This window comes from Rhea pennata, chromosome 15 (genome assembly GCF_028389875.1).
Source record: "Rhea pennata isolate bPtePen1 chromosome 15, bPtePen1.pri, whole genome shotgun sequence".
NCBI classification, from domain to species: domain Eukaryota; kingdom Metazoa; phylum Chordata; class Aves; order Rheiformes; family Rheidae; genus Rhea; species Rhea pennata.
The window spans coordinates 8983684-9001148 of NC_084677.1; the positions used below are offsets into that span (position 1 = coordinate 8983684).

At 35.1% G+C, this 17465-nt stretch overlaps 1 protein-coding gene across 3 annotated transcripts in view; it reads right to left on the bottom strand.

Annotated features, from left to right (window-relative positions):
• Positions 1-11469: 11469 nt before the first annotated feature.
• SNX29 (sorting nexin 29) overlaps positions 11470-17465 on the bottom strand; it is a 138235-nt gene continuing 132239 nt past the window's right edge. For 2 of the 3 annotated variants that reach the window (XM_062588537.1, XM_062588539.1), the window contains one exon: positions 11470-14151. In XM_062588537.1, coding sequence (XP_062444521.1) covers positions 14022-14151 — 130 coding nt within the window. In that variant the 3' untranslated portion in view covers positions 11470-14021. Of the gene's footprint in view, positions 14152-14703; positions 14741-17465 lie in introns of all 3 variants that reach the window. The other variant, XM_062588538.1, reaches the window with a different exon arrangement.

Below are 17465 nucleotides of genomic sequence, written 5' to 3' on the forward strand. Positions count from 1 at the left end.
AATGCATGTCTTCCATTTCTACATGAGGGAACTGATGGCAGATTTGATTCAGACAGAAAATGTTGTAGTCCTCCTTAGCGCTGGAAGTAAGATAGCTGTGACAGGATGTCCCCGAGCTGTACTGCTTCAGGGATCAAATTTAGAATCTCTTGAGGTGGGCCATGTAGGGACATTTACTATATCACTGACTTCTGCTGTAACCTGGGACAATTCATACCTGGACTCCCCAGCTGTGACAGGATCAATAACATTTATTTCCTTTTATCCAGAACACCTAATTTCTAATTTCATATGAAGCAAATCTCGTCTCATACGTGTATGACTTTATGTTAGTAGTAAGGATGCTATTGGGGTTTTATATATGTGTGTATACACACACACAGACGCTGACACATGTATATTGTTTCAGCTTCTCTTTGTGTGTTGTTTCTGATACTCAGGTCTTTGATATGGGTCTGTCTGTGAAGGAAGCCTGGTCATGCAAGTTGAATATTAGAATGAAAATGGGTCAATGCTGGAGATGGACGTCATTCAGTACGTGCATGTTACCTGATTTGTACTTTTCCACTCTCTTCTAGTTTATGCTTTGTTTAAAATAAAAAAAAATCACTGAAAGATATAATTCTGCAGTGCATATCTCCATTAAGGATGCATCTAAATCCCACTGAAGTAAAAGCTCACAAACTTCACAGCGTCCCTGGCCTTTCCCTCACATCTGCTCTTCCCACAAGTACATGTACACAGAGCCAGAAGATTTACGAAGCAGGAAAACAAATGGAGTCATATGAGTTGTTCATACTGGGTCACATCCCTGCTTTGACAAGGTACAATTTAACCTCAAGCTGAACCTGATTTACATAGACCATGGGGAACAGTTATGTAACAACGAGCAGTTAAAACACAAACAGACAAAGATTTCACAAAGCAAAGGTAAATTATTAACAATTGCTTTAAAAAAATTTTTTTCTCATACTCACATATCTTGAACTGAATATTATAAAACCAGAACTTTAGCATTACTATTTATGCATGAGTTACCCCTCATCTTGAGCAGATAACATACTTGATATTTTATTGATCATCCTTATAGTCTAAATAATTTAAAATGAAAGCACCCTGATGGAAAGCTCCAGCTCTAAGGACATCTCTTTCTAGTAAGGCTTTATACTGCTTTAGAGCTGGATTTGTATGTGGTAGGCCCTTGATTCCATGAGAGGATTCTCATGTTTGACACCTCTCTGTGGGACACGCTTGCTATTTCTTTCTGAATGTCACAATTAAGGAGTCTTCAAACTGTCCCTGATGACAGTTACAGTCAAATGTACTGCATAGCTTTTTACCTCTGTGACTCTTTCTCCTGGGATAATATGATATTAGTATTTGTATGAGCTATACAGCATACAGTAAGTGATAAAACTGTTCCACATTGCATTATCTTTTAACCTAGCTGATGAGTCTATATAAATTCTAAAGCTGGTCTCTGTAACTGTGTGCTCTGCATGACATACAAAACAGATCTCTGTGAAAGACAGTAGGTGTTTAAGCTGAACGTTTCCATGTTCTCTCAGTCCGTTCATACTATATGTCAAATAGGTTTTTGAAGTATAATCTTGAACCTCTTGAAGCCCCAAAAAACAGATTAAAGACTTAAGGATTGTACTCCTTGAATGTTGTAAGTAATTTCTAGAACTAGATCAAAAATTCAAAAACAACGTTTCTGGATAATACAATAATCCTTTGGGTTTTTCCTATTTTATTCCATTCTACTAAGCAAATTCTTACATCAGCCTTACCAATGTGCTGAGTACATTTCTGAACATACCATTCTGTGTCTTACTCCCTGGAAATAAATGATCTGTGCAGTACTGTTCTATTTTGGGAGGGATTTGCTTTATGTTAGAAAGAGGTGTTTGTACTTTGAGGTTTTGCACTAAGATCAGAAGCTGTAGAGATCTGTGATTCCACAGTCTTGGACTAGACTCCAAAAAGTGTGTGCCAAAGTTGTCCCCAAAATTACAGCAGAGAATGTCTAGCATCACATCCTTTGGTTTCCAGTTTGTACCTCAAGCACTTATCTGATCCCTAATTTTTAGGATAGACTTCAACTTTACAGGTAAACTTCATATTTCCCTCACCTTGTTTTATATCTTTCATCAAAACACCTAAATAAATATCCATGTGGACAAAAAGAGAGCTGACTTTATCAAAGATTTCTCTATGAGCAGAAACTCCTTTCTTTTGAACATATTAAAAAATTCTAGCCTGAATGCAGACTGAAGGTTTCAAAAAGAATCCTTCATCTGTGCGCACTGCAGAGGAGCAGAGTAGTTTCACAGATGAGTGCAAGACAGCTGCCTCCACCCTACTGATCATATTGATGTTACATACATTAACACTTCCAACACCACTGCCTTATGTTGCCTGCCCATTTATACAGAGACTGAAACTGGGTCAAGGACACACTGAAGAATTTACTCTTCAAATAAATGTTTGAGTCCAAGAAATAGTAACTACTGCATAAAGAAGTAATTTGACATAGTAATCACAGTCAATAAATAAATAAATAAAGTCGCTACGGGTGAGGCAGAACTCCATGCGTTAGCACAAACAGGCCATCAACAGAGGGTGAGTTTCTAATTAAGAGAGAATTGCTATGGTAACCAAAGGTGGTCACACATAATTGAGTGTGAAACCACATGAGGCTTCATGACAGAGGTGTCTGCATATATTATCCAGTACGTTTTCTGTTTCTTAAATAGAATTGCATTGTCAGGTCAGACAATATTTTCCCTATTTTCTGTGCCTTGTTTTTAGCAACCAAAAATGTATCTCTGTGGGCTTCAGCAGAAATTTCAGCTCTTTTCAGCACCCTTCCTACAGCCAAGGCAGCAGAAGCCTACATGCTACTCCCTTACAAGCTAGCAAACAACATCGGAGAGTTGACATTTACAATGGGATTTATATGAAATTCAGACAAGGGCCTCTGTTTTTAAGTGATATTGGAGCAGTCTATGCACAAGGACAAGTTTGAAGAAACAGTAGGGATTACTGAGCCTAACTGAACTTAGCTTACCCTCAGTCACAGGGCAAAGAAGAAAGTGCAATGTTTGACCATATGTTCCCTAACCCATAACCTAATCGATTCTGGGACAGAAGAGCACCATAAACTCCATAATGTGCTGGCCAAACTTGAGCAATCATGGACAGAGGTAGCACTTCTCAAAATGGGAGTGTGTACACTTCTCCCAGCTCCGTGACATTACGGCCACTAAATGTGAGTTAGTTAAAACTTAGCATTTACAGTTGACATTTTATTATCACAGTCAGTAGGAAATAGAGAGGAAAGTGACAGTTCTGGAGACTGAATTATTCAGTGCAACGAAGACCAGCCTGCTAGGAGCAGAGGGAATGCTTAAAACCTACACTATGCCAACACAGTCACTTACCTGGAGCAACAAGCAATTGTGATTAAAAGAACTTTTAAAAATTTATGTATGAAAATTATATACAAACTTAAGTACCTCCTTCTAGACATTTTAGAGCATTATCTGAACTAAATAGTTTATGCATAAACTATGTAATGAATCATATATTATCAGTGTAATGAATACTAATGAAGATTATAGGAAAAATTAATACTAATTGTTATTCTGGCATAAGATTTCTAAGATTTCTGTTAAAACCTTTCTTGAACATGTGGATGTGAATGAAAGAACAGATCCTTGGCTCACAAGTTCCAATTTCTCTATACTAGCTGCACAAAAAGGGCACAGAACTGCTTAAATATATTAAATATTCCTTTAATCTGGAGGAATCTTGCAGTGTTCCTCAGGACAGGCTGGATTCAGAAATGGGGAGGATAAAGACCAAACTGTAAGTGACCTTGGCCTATACATCAGCTTCTGCAGGACTTTTGCTACTATTGCAACTGAGAGAAGCTGTGAGATTAAATTCTGTAAGAATGCCTTCAGGATCTTAACTGCCCTTTTTCAAATAATTTAATTTACCTTATATTGGTGGTGGTTCTTGACATGAACTGTATTTGATAGCTTCTCTCTGTTCAAGGTGGCAACAAACAAGTTGACAAAAACTTCACACACTCTCTAATTTAGTGTATTTTTGCATTCCTGTTGTCTACAAACCAAGGACATGTCTGTTTTGCATCTTTAAATGAGGTAGTGGGCTATCATCAGTCTCTCTGCATATCCAAAGTGACTGTTCTCCCTGTTGAAAGTGTGATCTGTATACACAGTAAGGCACTGAGGAAGTCAGGAAAAGGATATCTGACTGAAAAATATTCAAAGATAAGTCAAAACTCTCAGTCAGCACTGTACTGCTAATCTGTGTTCCACGGCTTCTGCATGTCCAGATTTTCCATTAATTACATCTCAGCAGGAGTGCTGCATAACGTAGTGTGGTCAAAGATTTTCAGTCACTAAGAGAGAGCAGAATATCATAGTCTACCTCTGTCATGCAGGGAGGACAACTTTGCTCATGCTGATTAACTACAGCAGTTGACAACAGATGTTATTCGTTAATTATTGACATATCCAAAGAGTCCTATGGCTTGACAGAATTCATAACAGATACATTATTTACTTTGCCGTATCTCATCATGGAACATATGGTGGCAGTTTGATGCATTACAGATTTTTTGCTGTATGCATTCCCACACTGAATTCCTCGCTCCTTTTTCTGTTGCTTCTTGATGCATCAGAAAGTGTATTTTCTTTTGTTTTCCTTTCTTCTATTATTTAATTACCCTCTAGTTCTAAAACAGTAAAGCCACTGAGAGGTACTGATGCATCTCTACTGATGTGATTGCCAGTTCACACATTTAGTCATTTCACCCTTAAAAAAAAAAAATCAAGCAGATAGTTTTAAAAAATGCCAATTATATCTAATACATTGTTTGAAATTAAAGTATCATTGCAAAATGCTTCATGTCTTATTAACTACTTGAACTTATACCTATCACTTTGGATGCATGAGGAACTGTGAGTTCTATCACTGTATTAAACAAAAGCCTACTGAAAATTTGAGCTGCTTCAGGATATATCTGAGTGAACAGCTAAATTGTAGGCTACGAAAGTATTAATGTGTATCTAATGCTCAGATCTGAAAAGCAGAGCCTTCAAACAGCTCAGCAGCTCAAAGAGCACAGTACAAAAGACATACTAATTTCTTATTTAGACTTACGCTTAAGAAATAGTCTTACTTATGTAGATCAGTGGAGTCTATTACTCATGACAACTGTTTGAGGTGTTACCTGGAATGCTACTTACCTATATTAAATGGCTTAACTATATTAAATGTAGGCCTCTTCATAAGCCTACATTCCCACCTGGGGACCTGCATTACTGAATATTCATTTTCTTATAACAAATATTCTCATATATTACGAGAAACTTAATATTCATAAATGAATTTCCTAATCGAACTTGAGATGTAGGAACTGTCCCTGAACTTCACACACTTGCAAAAAACACTTAATTCATGGAAGAATTAGCACTTGGAAAAAATAGAGAACCAACTGAGGAGAAAGAAAGAAATTACTATAAATTAGTTATTTAAACATTAGTATAAAGCTGCTTAACACTTTTCTTGCTAGATTCTCTTAATCTGTAAATATTTTTCACAAAGTGACACTATATAATATGAATCTGAAATCTATCTTACCTTAATTGTAATTCCTGAGAAAGGTATTGTCTTTCACAGCTCTGACAAAAGCTGGCGGGATTCGTTATCAAGAGGCTACATCGTGCAACGTTCATAGCTTAGAACTTGGGCACTGAGGAAAACAAACCCTTGTTGTACCTCTTAGCTCTCAGCTCTTCCCAAACAACATGTCGTACTAGGAATAAAATGAATTATGAAAATACGCTTAATAGAAAAATGAACTAGTTAGAGCCAGAGTTGAAGCTCTGCATAAAGATGAATTGCCAGAGATACGAATTCCAGAAAATTAGAGGTGGGGAGTTTTTGGTGATGCAGTAGAGATTGCAAGAACATCACAAGAAGCTCAGTGCAAGGAAGTGCACTGAGAAAATGCAGCCAAAAACAAGGAAGAAAAATTTGGAAAACGAGCATGACAAATGCACACATATATACTGTACTTTATGCTATGATTTTCTAGAACAATATTAAATGTGACTTACAATACACCAAAATATCAGTTGTCTATTATTTAAATTTCTGAATATAGTTTACTATATTTTGAAATAAAGTTTACTTACAATACTTATTAGCTAGGAGGTCATTTTGAAAGACTTAAGTGCAGTAGTAAAAATCTCATTTTAAACATCATCTTAAAAATATCTTTGCTCTTTCTTCTGACAGATCTTTGTATAAAAGCTTTCTCTTCATTTTCTAAAATTTTTTGGAAAAACAGTAAATCCTATGCATGTCTTTTCCTGAAGAAAGAAAAACTTTAAGCTCCATAGGCTCATCTAGAAATCAATGCAATGCAATTCCCCAGGTGCAACCTGAATCTTTGTCCAGATTCACAGAAGAATGAGTGGCACATTTTAGTGATCTTACTCCCTCCAGCATTTTGAAAGTGGTAATGAAGCAGCAGCATCTCAACATCTGGGCAAGCCAGCGGGATAAGGTTAAATGCAGCAGCTGCTGATTTCGCTGTATGCACGTAAGGGGTGTTACATAAACTCTTACTTCCAGCTTTTTCTGGGGCAGCATTTTGAATCTACAATATTTTATTAATTATTCTTTTCCTAATGATTTTACTCTTCCCACAGCAGCTGAAAGGTTCAGACACACTGGTAGAAGAGGAAATAAAGCTCAAATTACTGAGTAACGTACATTCAGTAGTGGTACTTGTTCCATAGGGTTGAAATAGTAAATCTGGTACAATCAGGCCTTTCTTGAGCCTTTAGCTTCACACAGTCTGAAGACAACAAGGCTCCACTGGTAGCCAGGGACCACTTGCAGTCTGGTACATCAAGCAGACAGAAATGTAAAAAATTTTGGCTTGAAACTACACATTAAAATTTTGTAAGCATAATTTTGCTTAAGATCTTAAATGAAAAGATGTGAAGAAATATGAAAAGCTTATACTCTGTAACTATCAGTAGCTAGCATTGGTATTGAAATTGTTCTAAAAAATCCTTCAGATTTGCTTAGAAACAGTATCAGACCACCAAAGGAAAATCCCACGGATTGCTAAAACAAATTCAAAAAAAGTTGTATCATCTAATCCCTGTAAAGACACCTTACTTACCACAGATTTTAAAACATGTGGATGCCTAAACATCATTATAAATTTTAAAGTATGAGTCTTTTTTTTTTTTTTTTTTTACATGAGCAGTTCAACTAATTGGATCTCTGTGTAATAGTAGTGGTTTGAAAATCTTTAATTGAATTACTCTGCTGACTATTCTATGAGTACGAGAAATCTACTAATACAACATTTTTCTAAATTAAAACTTTGTCTGTTAGGTAGAAATTGGCTAAATGTATACCGCAGTTGCAATTTACAACTTTCCATCTAAATTAGCCTCCACATCCAGCAGCTTGCTTTCAGATGGTTTGCAAGTATCCGGTTATGAACCTAAGATAGGAAAGTGTCAGTCTGAACATCCAAATGTGTCTTTTCTCAGTAAAAGGAAATCAAACACATATACTCCACGACCACACCATGATCCTGATGTGCAGCATGGAGCGCAGTGGAATACCTATGAGCAGAAGACTGGAGAAGAGGCACCCACTTCTCTGCTCCAGCAATCAACATAAACTAAGGGAGAAGCTAGGCTCAAAAACTTTTCTCAGATAACCACAAAGTTCAGAGAAGTTGACACTTTTCAGGGTGTTATCAGCTCGTATGTTTCAAAAAAGTCAATTAAAACAGACTTCCAGAACAAATCAGCACCACAGACATGAAAACAGTACAGGTCACAGTCTCCTGATCTGTACTGAAACACCATGTATACTGAAATTATATAGATGTCGTTTAGTTTGGAATAGATCCTATATAACATAAGTAAGCATTTTTTCTAATGGCAACATGCAAGATATAAATTTATATTTGGATTGTTTTTCTTCTTATTTGCTTCAGTCATTTATCTAATATGCAATTATAAACTGAAATATTCCGAAATTTCTTTCATTAATATTACTTCTCAGCAGATAAGACTATTTAACAAATAAATGGCTGATACCTGTGTACATCATTCTAGAAACTCATTGTAAAAATGAACATAAATCACAGAAACAATTACCAAACCACTGAAAAGAAAAAATAAGGTATAAGCATGCTTTCTTTCAAACATAAAAAGATGTTATTTTTTATTTTCTTCATTGTAAAGTAACATATTTCAACCAGATTACAACAAAATTAACCACAGGATATTAAAAAAAAATACAAGAAAGTATTTAGAAAATTATATATAGACATTTGTTTTAAAATTCTATAATGTAAACAGTAGTGTAACAAGTTAAAATAATATTACATACAATTTGTTAATACTTATGTGAACACTGTACATATATATGCTTTAGAATTGACACTATCTTTCCTAAACTTAACAGAAAAAAAAAAAACTCCAAAAAATCAAAAGGAAATTCAGCTTCTTCATTTGCCAGCAGGTTTGGTCCCACATAAAAATATTATTTATTTTCATATTTACTAAGAAAAGAAAATGCAGCCTTTCAGAACTAGATTTTCAAACATATTTGCTTTTTTGTAATTTTTTAGCTTCTTAAATAATTTAATAACCTACTGAAGAAACCAGCTACCACAGTTTAGCTTCTGCTGAGATGGATTCACTTTTGAAATCTTGTTAAACAAACTGATTCCTTCTACATGAAAATGCAGGACATTTGTTTATTCAATAAAGATTTTTTTTTTTTTTTAAAGTCCTGATATTTGCAGCAGTTTGTAAATTTGGACAATTCATTCCTCTCTAAACACTGCAGTGCTGTTTCTGGTAATTCATGCCATTATTACATAATATACAACATTAACCAAAAAGTAAACAATTATTATTATTTAGAAGTATGTGTCAATTTTTAAAAAGATATTTTATAAATAATCTAAGTTATATGTAACAAGACCATAAAAGTACAGTTAGTGCAGAATAAGAAAATTTACAGTGTCAGATCACTGTGCTGAACAAGTGTTTTATTTTTACATTGAATATGTAAAATAGGAAGCAAGGTAATCAGTATTTTAAAACGTATTACGTAATAGACTATTTCACATATGAAAGTGATTCTTTCAATATATAATACTAAGAAACTGCTGAAATGGCTACATATTCATTAAATTAATATTCCCTGTTGTGATAGTCAGTGTTGACTGAAATATCCCAACAAAAGGAAACAGAAGGAGACAACTTCTTTACTCTCTTGAACTGTTTCACAACATTTCCAGAGGTGAGTTGAGCTCAATAGAGAAATATTCTCATTACAGTTTTCAAGGAGAAAATTTTGTTTGCATGTTAAGCTTGGTCATTTTCGTATCTACTTGGACTTACAACCAGGAGAGCACAGTGCTGCTATCAGGATTTGCAAGGGGTCTAGGAAAAGAATTTTGTGAAGAGCCGTTTATTTTTCTTTTGAATGGTGGTTCCACAGATTTTTCATGTTAACTACAAGCAGATAACTATATTTGAATCCACAGGTATACTGTCTGTCCTCAGAGTTACAAGGTATAAATTTGAGGTGGGTTTTTTCAAACCTTTGAAATATTAAAAAAGAGTAGAACTGAGAGATTCCTCTGTGCTTTGAAGCAAAGTAAGAAGAATGACATTCAGATGTGAAAGTAGGAATAATTAATACTGATAACAAAATATCACTTCTTAACTAATTAATTTGTCCTGACAGACAGTATCAGTAGTTCACTTAGGGCTCACTGAGTCTCATATATTATTAGCTTGCTGCTCTGAGTCAGTCACCCCTATTTGTTAGTAGGTTCTTCTTAATTAATTTGACAGCTACCATGCAGAATATTGTTCTGTATAATACAGCATGATTCTGTAACAACAAAGCACCTTAGCATATAGGTCACAATTTCAAGCCAGTGATCATTAATACCATTATGCCCTTTCACTAAATACTGGTTGTATTTACCCCGTCACAATGGTTTATGACTTCCAGTAGAATCTGTATGATGATATAATTTGTTTACAACTATCACATCAACAATATATTCTCTAAAAAAGACTAGCTTTGAAAGCATTAATCTTCCTAAGAGTATGTGATTTAATGGATACATCAATTTAAGCCTGTATTACTATGCCATTATGTTGCCTCATACAAACCTTGGAAATTTATTATTATAGAGAAACTTAATACAAAAGCTAAGTTAATGCAATGCATTCTCTATAATGAATGACAGAATCCCTAAATGAGATTCTGAAAAAAACACAGTCAATATTTAATGAATTAATACTGATCACATTTGCAAAAGATGCAAGACTCTGTACTGCTTTTTGTTTCTTAGGAAATTGTTCATTTTCCATACAACAGGAGAACAGCATTAAAATAAAAAGTAATGCCATTTATATTTACAATTTAATTTGAATAGTCACTAAGGGTTCCAGATAAGTATTCCTAGAGTCTATAGATAAAACAAAAATGAAATAATACTATAAATTTGTCCACAGTACCTCATACTGCGCTGTAGTCCTAGGCTTGAAGGAACAAATCATGTGATGAAGTTGGCCTGAGTTCTCTATTCTGTGATTGCAGTGATGTTCAAAGCACCATCAAGAATGGCTGAACTCCTCAACTCATTGTGCATCAGCCATTGACCAGATATAACGATATAAGAGCTAACTGTTAGTACCAAACTAGATTAGGTTTGTACAAAAATTATAAGTACATGCATGGTTAAATGACACATAAGAAAAACTGATATAATCACACAGTTGATGGAACCACTGCTGCAGCTGCAAGTATTTTATAAGAATAATACAAGCATATTGGAATTCTTCAGGTGGTCACCCTTCTTCAGAAGTCCTCCCTGATTTTGATAGTCAAACAAAAGAAGTGAAATTTGTAAAAGTATTTATAATTCTCTTAAAGACAGGACATTTTAGATGGTCTTGAGGTGCTAAAAATCTGGACATTCATATCACTAGGCATCTACTTGCTTTCATGCAAATATCTCATCGGTCTTCTGAAGTAACCTGGTGAATAAAGTGAGAAAGCTGACCTGAGAAGAAAGGCTTTCATTTAATTCTCTTAGGTTTTAAAGAAACCACTGGTAAGTTTTAAGTGGACTAATAATGGATTCATTACAGTATCTTTTATCACAAAGTGAACATTGTTTGCAGATTGTAAACATAGTAGTTTATAGACAACTCAGGTAAAGGTAGTAAAGAACAATTTGTATACAATAAACAAGTTTAGTATATTTGCGTAATCTATATATACATATTAAAAATTATAATATATAAAATTAATCAGGAATGAAATAATTTTAAGATTCAAATATAGAGATGAGAAAAATTCCTTCTAAATAACTAAAAGAACAATTTTAAATTTAGTCTATACATGCTAAATTAGCTTTCTTACCAGTTTTTAATTTTCTGAATACAGATAAAAGTACTTTAATTTGTGAATTATTTTCCTGAATATTAATACAGCTTAATGTGACAGACGAATCACAAAGGATCACACAGCTTTTTCTTTCAGATTTACTTGCAGTTCAGTGTTAAAAGACGTTATTTTTCTGCTAACCAAGTCTCTAGGTCATGTTGAGATACAACTTCAGAATCCTTTTCAAAATGGGACCATCGTTCTAGCTACTATTTTTTTTTCAACAAAGACAAATTTTAGATTATCAGCAATATATAAAACCAAAGAGTTTAGAGAGGCATTAACTGGCAAGGTACTCACTCTCTTTTCTTCCTTAAATAAACATCCCACTGTAGTCTATACAAGACACTAACAGTAGTTCATCTTTTAATACAAACGAAATCAGCTGTCTCCCAAGCTGTCTTTTGGGATTATCTATTTATTTTGTTAAAATGTATCTCTTACTGACTAACAACTTTATTTCATTTCTGTGACATCATTCTACTTTGTGGTATTTCATCTACTGAAATTTCTGACCACTCTTCTTTGCCAAATTCTGCTGTATATATATGCAGTACTATTTTCAGTGTTAGAAACACATGGTTAGCCTGGGGAAGAGAAGACTGAGGGGGGATCTTATAAGTACTTGAAGGGAGGGTGTCAAGGGGATGGGACTAAACTCTTTTCAGTTTTTCCATGCGACAGGACAAGAGGCAATGGGCAGAAAATGAAGCACAGGAAGTTCTGCCTGACCGTGAGGGGGAATTTCTTCCCTGTGAGAGTGACGGAGCCCTGGAACAGGTTGCCCAGAGAGGCTGTGGAGTCTCCTCCTCTGGAGATATTCAAGGCCCGCCTGGACGCAACCCTGTCTAACATGCTGTAGGTGACCCTGCTGAGCAGGGAGGTTGGACCAGACGATCTCCAGAGGCCCCTTCCAACCTTACCGATTCTATGATTTTATGATTTGTGGCTCAGACTGGTACTCAAGTAGAAGCCCACACACATTGCTCACTTTGCAGACTGGATCCATCCTCAGTTGAGAAATTCCACTGAAAATGACTGGAGCACCTACATGAGTAAGCAATACATGACCGTACTGCAGGTTTGCAAAACAGGAGTTCAAGTCTGTTAGAACTTTAATAAAGCACTGAGATGAAAGGGGCATTATTAATGATTAGCTTATTTTTCTGGAGGGAAATATTAGACTTCAGTATCTACTGATGTGAGAATTTAATAAAATAAATGAACAGTAAAACGACAAGATACACCAATTTAAGTACGATTATCCAAAGAACTTCTGAGAAGAAAGATGTTCTTACACAAAGGAAAAACAGAATACATTTGATAGAAAATTTGAATGTACATTGCTTAAACTTAATAAAGAAAAGAAGATAGCTAATATATAATTAACTGCCTACGGCAGTGCAACTAATGGATACTGAACTGGATTCCAGTTAATCCATGTCAGAACTTCCATCACTTATAATAATTCTTGCTAATTTTTTTAGTTACTCACAATAGTACCATTACAAATTACTTTTCAGTAACTGGTGATGGGTAACAGGCACTTCCATTTCAGGCAATTCTTAAGTAATACCATGTGAAGGGTTTTAAAAAATAAGAATTCCAAACTGCCCTTTCATAATTTTTTAACGCCAGCAACAAATCAATGACAAAATATAGGCCAAGACTTGAAAATGCTATTTTGTATCATGTTAACTTTGTGAATCCTGGTGGTGGTCTGTAGAAATGAATAATATTGCACCTAGCCTTACAGTAAGACTGAAATTTCACTAAAAAATTATTACATTCTCTGATTTTGTAGAATTACTTCTCACAAATGAAAGCTATCGGGAATACCTAACTACAAACATACAAAAGCTATTTTTGTCGCCTGTACCATTTTTCCCTTGTCATTTACTTTATCAAGTTTTTAAAAACCTTTGTGTTTATCAGAGGTGTACAATCGAAAAAAAAACAGTCTTTCTATTTACAAAAGGTAATAAATTAGTGAGGTTCTTTTGAGCACATCTTTCTGACATATTAAGTAGTGATAATCATAACTGTTCTTCTAAAGAAAAAATTGTCTTGACATGATACCCATGTCTCTCTGGAACAGAAAAAAATAACTGTAGAAGAGGAGACACCACAATGCAAACAAGGAATTCATAGCAACAGAACAACTTCAGAAGAACAAAGGAAAGGAAATATGTGCAATGCAGCTTGACAAAACAAACAAAAAAATGCCTATCAGTTTGCTGAGCCCTAGTGAAGAGCCCTCATATTCTTTTGAGAAAGTGATTACTGCCTTCCAAAGTATTTAATCAGGATACGACCCTTAGCAATGAATATCTCTTTTCAGGATTTAAGTTGATGCAGCTGTAGTCTCTTCAGGAGCTTATATAATCAACAATATAGTCTAGGAAGGAATCACAAAGCAACTTAAAGTACATGGTGTCAGTATTCACAGCTACACAACAGAGTCAAAGATCACCACTCTGAGGTTCCAGGCTCCGGGGCTCTCTCAGATGACTGCGAGAGAGTTTGGGGAAGCGCGGAGTCACTCTTGAGCGATTGCTTTTGCTTACTGCTTCTCCAGGAGGTTGGATATCACTAGGAAAAAAAGAAACAAAGATGGAAATAACTAGTTTAAATTTTGCGTGAATTGTTCCGCAGTTATTCTGAACATGGAAAAAGCAGATGTTATGGGAGCCTGGCACATGACTGCAAAGTACAGCACACATCTTTTAACTACACAGAACTGCATTCTTATTACTGCTGTCTCAAGTGTGAATTACAAATGGGCTCTTTCAAAAATGAGAACTAGTAGTACTTTTAATACTTTATGGAAGATCGCGAATTACAAGATAAAAGCATATCTCTATGGGTTGAAGTTCAGAAATGGTGGGATAAGCATTTTGAAGTGATAAAAGTACAAGCAAAATAGACAAGAGCTTGGATGATGCTCTACTTAACAATCCTCTAATCATGGATGGATGTATCATTACATGATGAAGTACATTAGTAATACATCCCTGTTGGGAATTCTTCAGTCTCTTCTGACCCACAACAAACTAGTTGTACATGAATGAGCCTTTTTGAAAAGGCTCAGAGAAGAAGTACATTAAATTCAACAACAAGCAGTAACAGAAAATTCCGGCTTACCTAGGTGACATTCAGAGGCTATAGACTCCTCGGGAAACTACAGTATAAAGGGATAGTATTGTACTTTTGCCATTCTTGTAGAGGACTCCACATCATTTTAAATTAAACTGCTTACATACAGATCAATAAATATAACTAATTTTTGCATTTTGCAGCTCAGCGAGGCAATAACAAAATTACACAGCACACAAAGTCAAGCTTATTTTTATACATAAAGAAATTTGGAATACCTATCTTCAGAGTGAGTTAAGTCAATGACAGAGGTTAATCTGCAGTTCTTGCCAGATTAAATAAATACAGATATATTTTAAAACAAGCAATTAATTTACTACCTGTAGTTCTCTTCCCTGCAGTGACTTTCCTCACAGCTCAGACAGCCCTGTATAAGGCGCAGACACTCTCAGGCTCCACTCTGGAGTGTTTTGAGCAATCACACTGGAGAGATCTAAGTAAAGCACAGGCCTTTTCTAAGTCCTGTGTCTGAGCGGAAAAATCACTTTCAGGAACCAGAATGCTTGTGCAAGATAAGGCAACTGTATCATTGATAGCCATTAGCTTTGCAACTTCAATGCACATATTTACTGTTGTTCACTAAAATAAGAGAAAAACAGTACAGAGAAAAATCTATGCCCAATTTAGATGTTAAACACTCATAAAAAATATTTTAATGGTAACATATTTTACTGGTCTGAAATTTCCCAGCAGAACATCCCAAAGTAACCTTAATTTAGAAAAATCTTCTAATTTCACTGCACTCCTACTATAGTGCTTAGTTTTCCTAGGTAAGTAGGAAGTTTTCACATGAAAAATAAATGCACAAAATATCTATGATATACGTCCTCTTCTTGTACAATAACAAGATTCAGAAATTAGAGCTTTGTTTCTTTATTTGCTTGTCAATAAAATCAAAACAGTAAAAATTAATATAGCATGTTATTAATTCTTGGAAGCCAAATATGTTAGACTTCCATCCTAACAATTCTGGTCCCATGATTTTTTTTATTTTGAAACTCAACACCACTAAGTTGCTGTAGCAGATTCTGATCATCATTGTGAACCCAATTTCAGCTGTCTGTGCTCATCAGCACGGATTGCTTTCAGTAACATGAATATGGTTACTCATTATTTTTATACTCTTTCTAAAAAAATACAATTTATATTTTATAATGCATCTAAAATAGAGAACGGGGTGAGATTTCAGAACTGGGCTTCTTGTGTTAAATACATATTTTTCAGAACACGCAAACATGACAGCATGTAAATATCAGATGTACAATGGAATAAAATTAAAATTTTGCCTTATCTGACTTGTATCAAAATAGGTTAGTTTACCAGCATGATGGTCACTGCTAATAGCACTTTAGGATAAGACAGACAGAAAGTTACTTTCTGGATACACAGTAGTTTATGTTGCATGTTTATGCCATGAAAGTACAGTGTTACATGTGATTATTATAATTTAGGACTGTTTTATTGAAAGTATATTTTTATACACAAGCTCCTCCTGCTGGCATGTCCATAAAATGACATTCGTGGCAGCCCAATGGGAAGTCACTTTTCCCTTCTAGAGGGGAAATTCCTTTAACGGAAAAAAGTGCAAAATGTGCAAAATGAATTCTCCTAAAATGAAGAGACATGGATCAATATAATCTGTTCTGATAGAAATGGCTGAGCTAATAAGTTGGTGTTAGGATGGTTACACGAACACCAATATGTGTGAATGAAGGACAAAAACCTAAGTAATTCTGCTGATTTAAATGATTTTACAACAAAACTACACCTACCTGATAACCAAATTAGAGATAGTTTGCCTTATTTGCCAATTTTTAAAATCACAATCCAAATTTTAAGAAAAATCATTGTGTAAGGTACATTTACCGAGAACAATTTATAGCATAGGAATTAGATGTTCACTCATCCAGTGAAAAAGGAACCAACAGCTGAAATTGCAATCAGCTGTTGCTGGCCAGATCCACTTCAACTGAAACAAATGTATAGGGAAGGAAAGTTCAGAGTAGTAAAAAAGTCACAAACTAAAAAATATACATCTTAAGCCCCTTTCCTTTCCTTAGCCCTCACTCCAAAAACTAATGAGAAGACCTGCCACCTCACTTCTCTATCTGAGCTATAACTTTCTGCTCTACAGTGGAAATGCTGACTTTCACATAACACCCAGAAAGTTTTACTACTACATTTAGGGGGAGGTAAAAAAGGGGGGGGGGGGAGGGAAATAAAAGCAACAACTTCCCAACAAAAGATAATCTCCTGTTTGTTGCATCTTCTGGATTTAATGACTTAGTTCTGGTGCGGAGGCCAAACTATGCTCAGAATGGCTGGCATGAAATGAGACACCTTTCTAAACCAATTTATTCTTGATCAGGTCAGATATTCCATGGACTCTTAGGTAGAAGTATGAACACCTTAAAATGGTCCTGATGGTATTTCTGGCAAATGCATATAAAGATGAAACTGGAAGGCTTGTTCTGAATCTATTTTTGCCAACCTATGTTTGGGACTGAGGAGAAAGGAATAAGCATTCCTACATGCAATGTTTGTAAATCTACCTTCTCACTTGTCTCATTCAGTGAAAAGTATTCCAGCCAGCTTTTTGGTGAGAATTACAGTTCACATACAGATGATAGTTCATTTAGATTAAAATATGTAAATCTAAATCAGAGAAAGGTATTCTTATACCAGGAGCACAGCAAGTTTCCTAGGTATAGCTACTCCAGAACCACTATTCCCAAGTGCCTGTGGCAAGA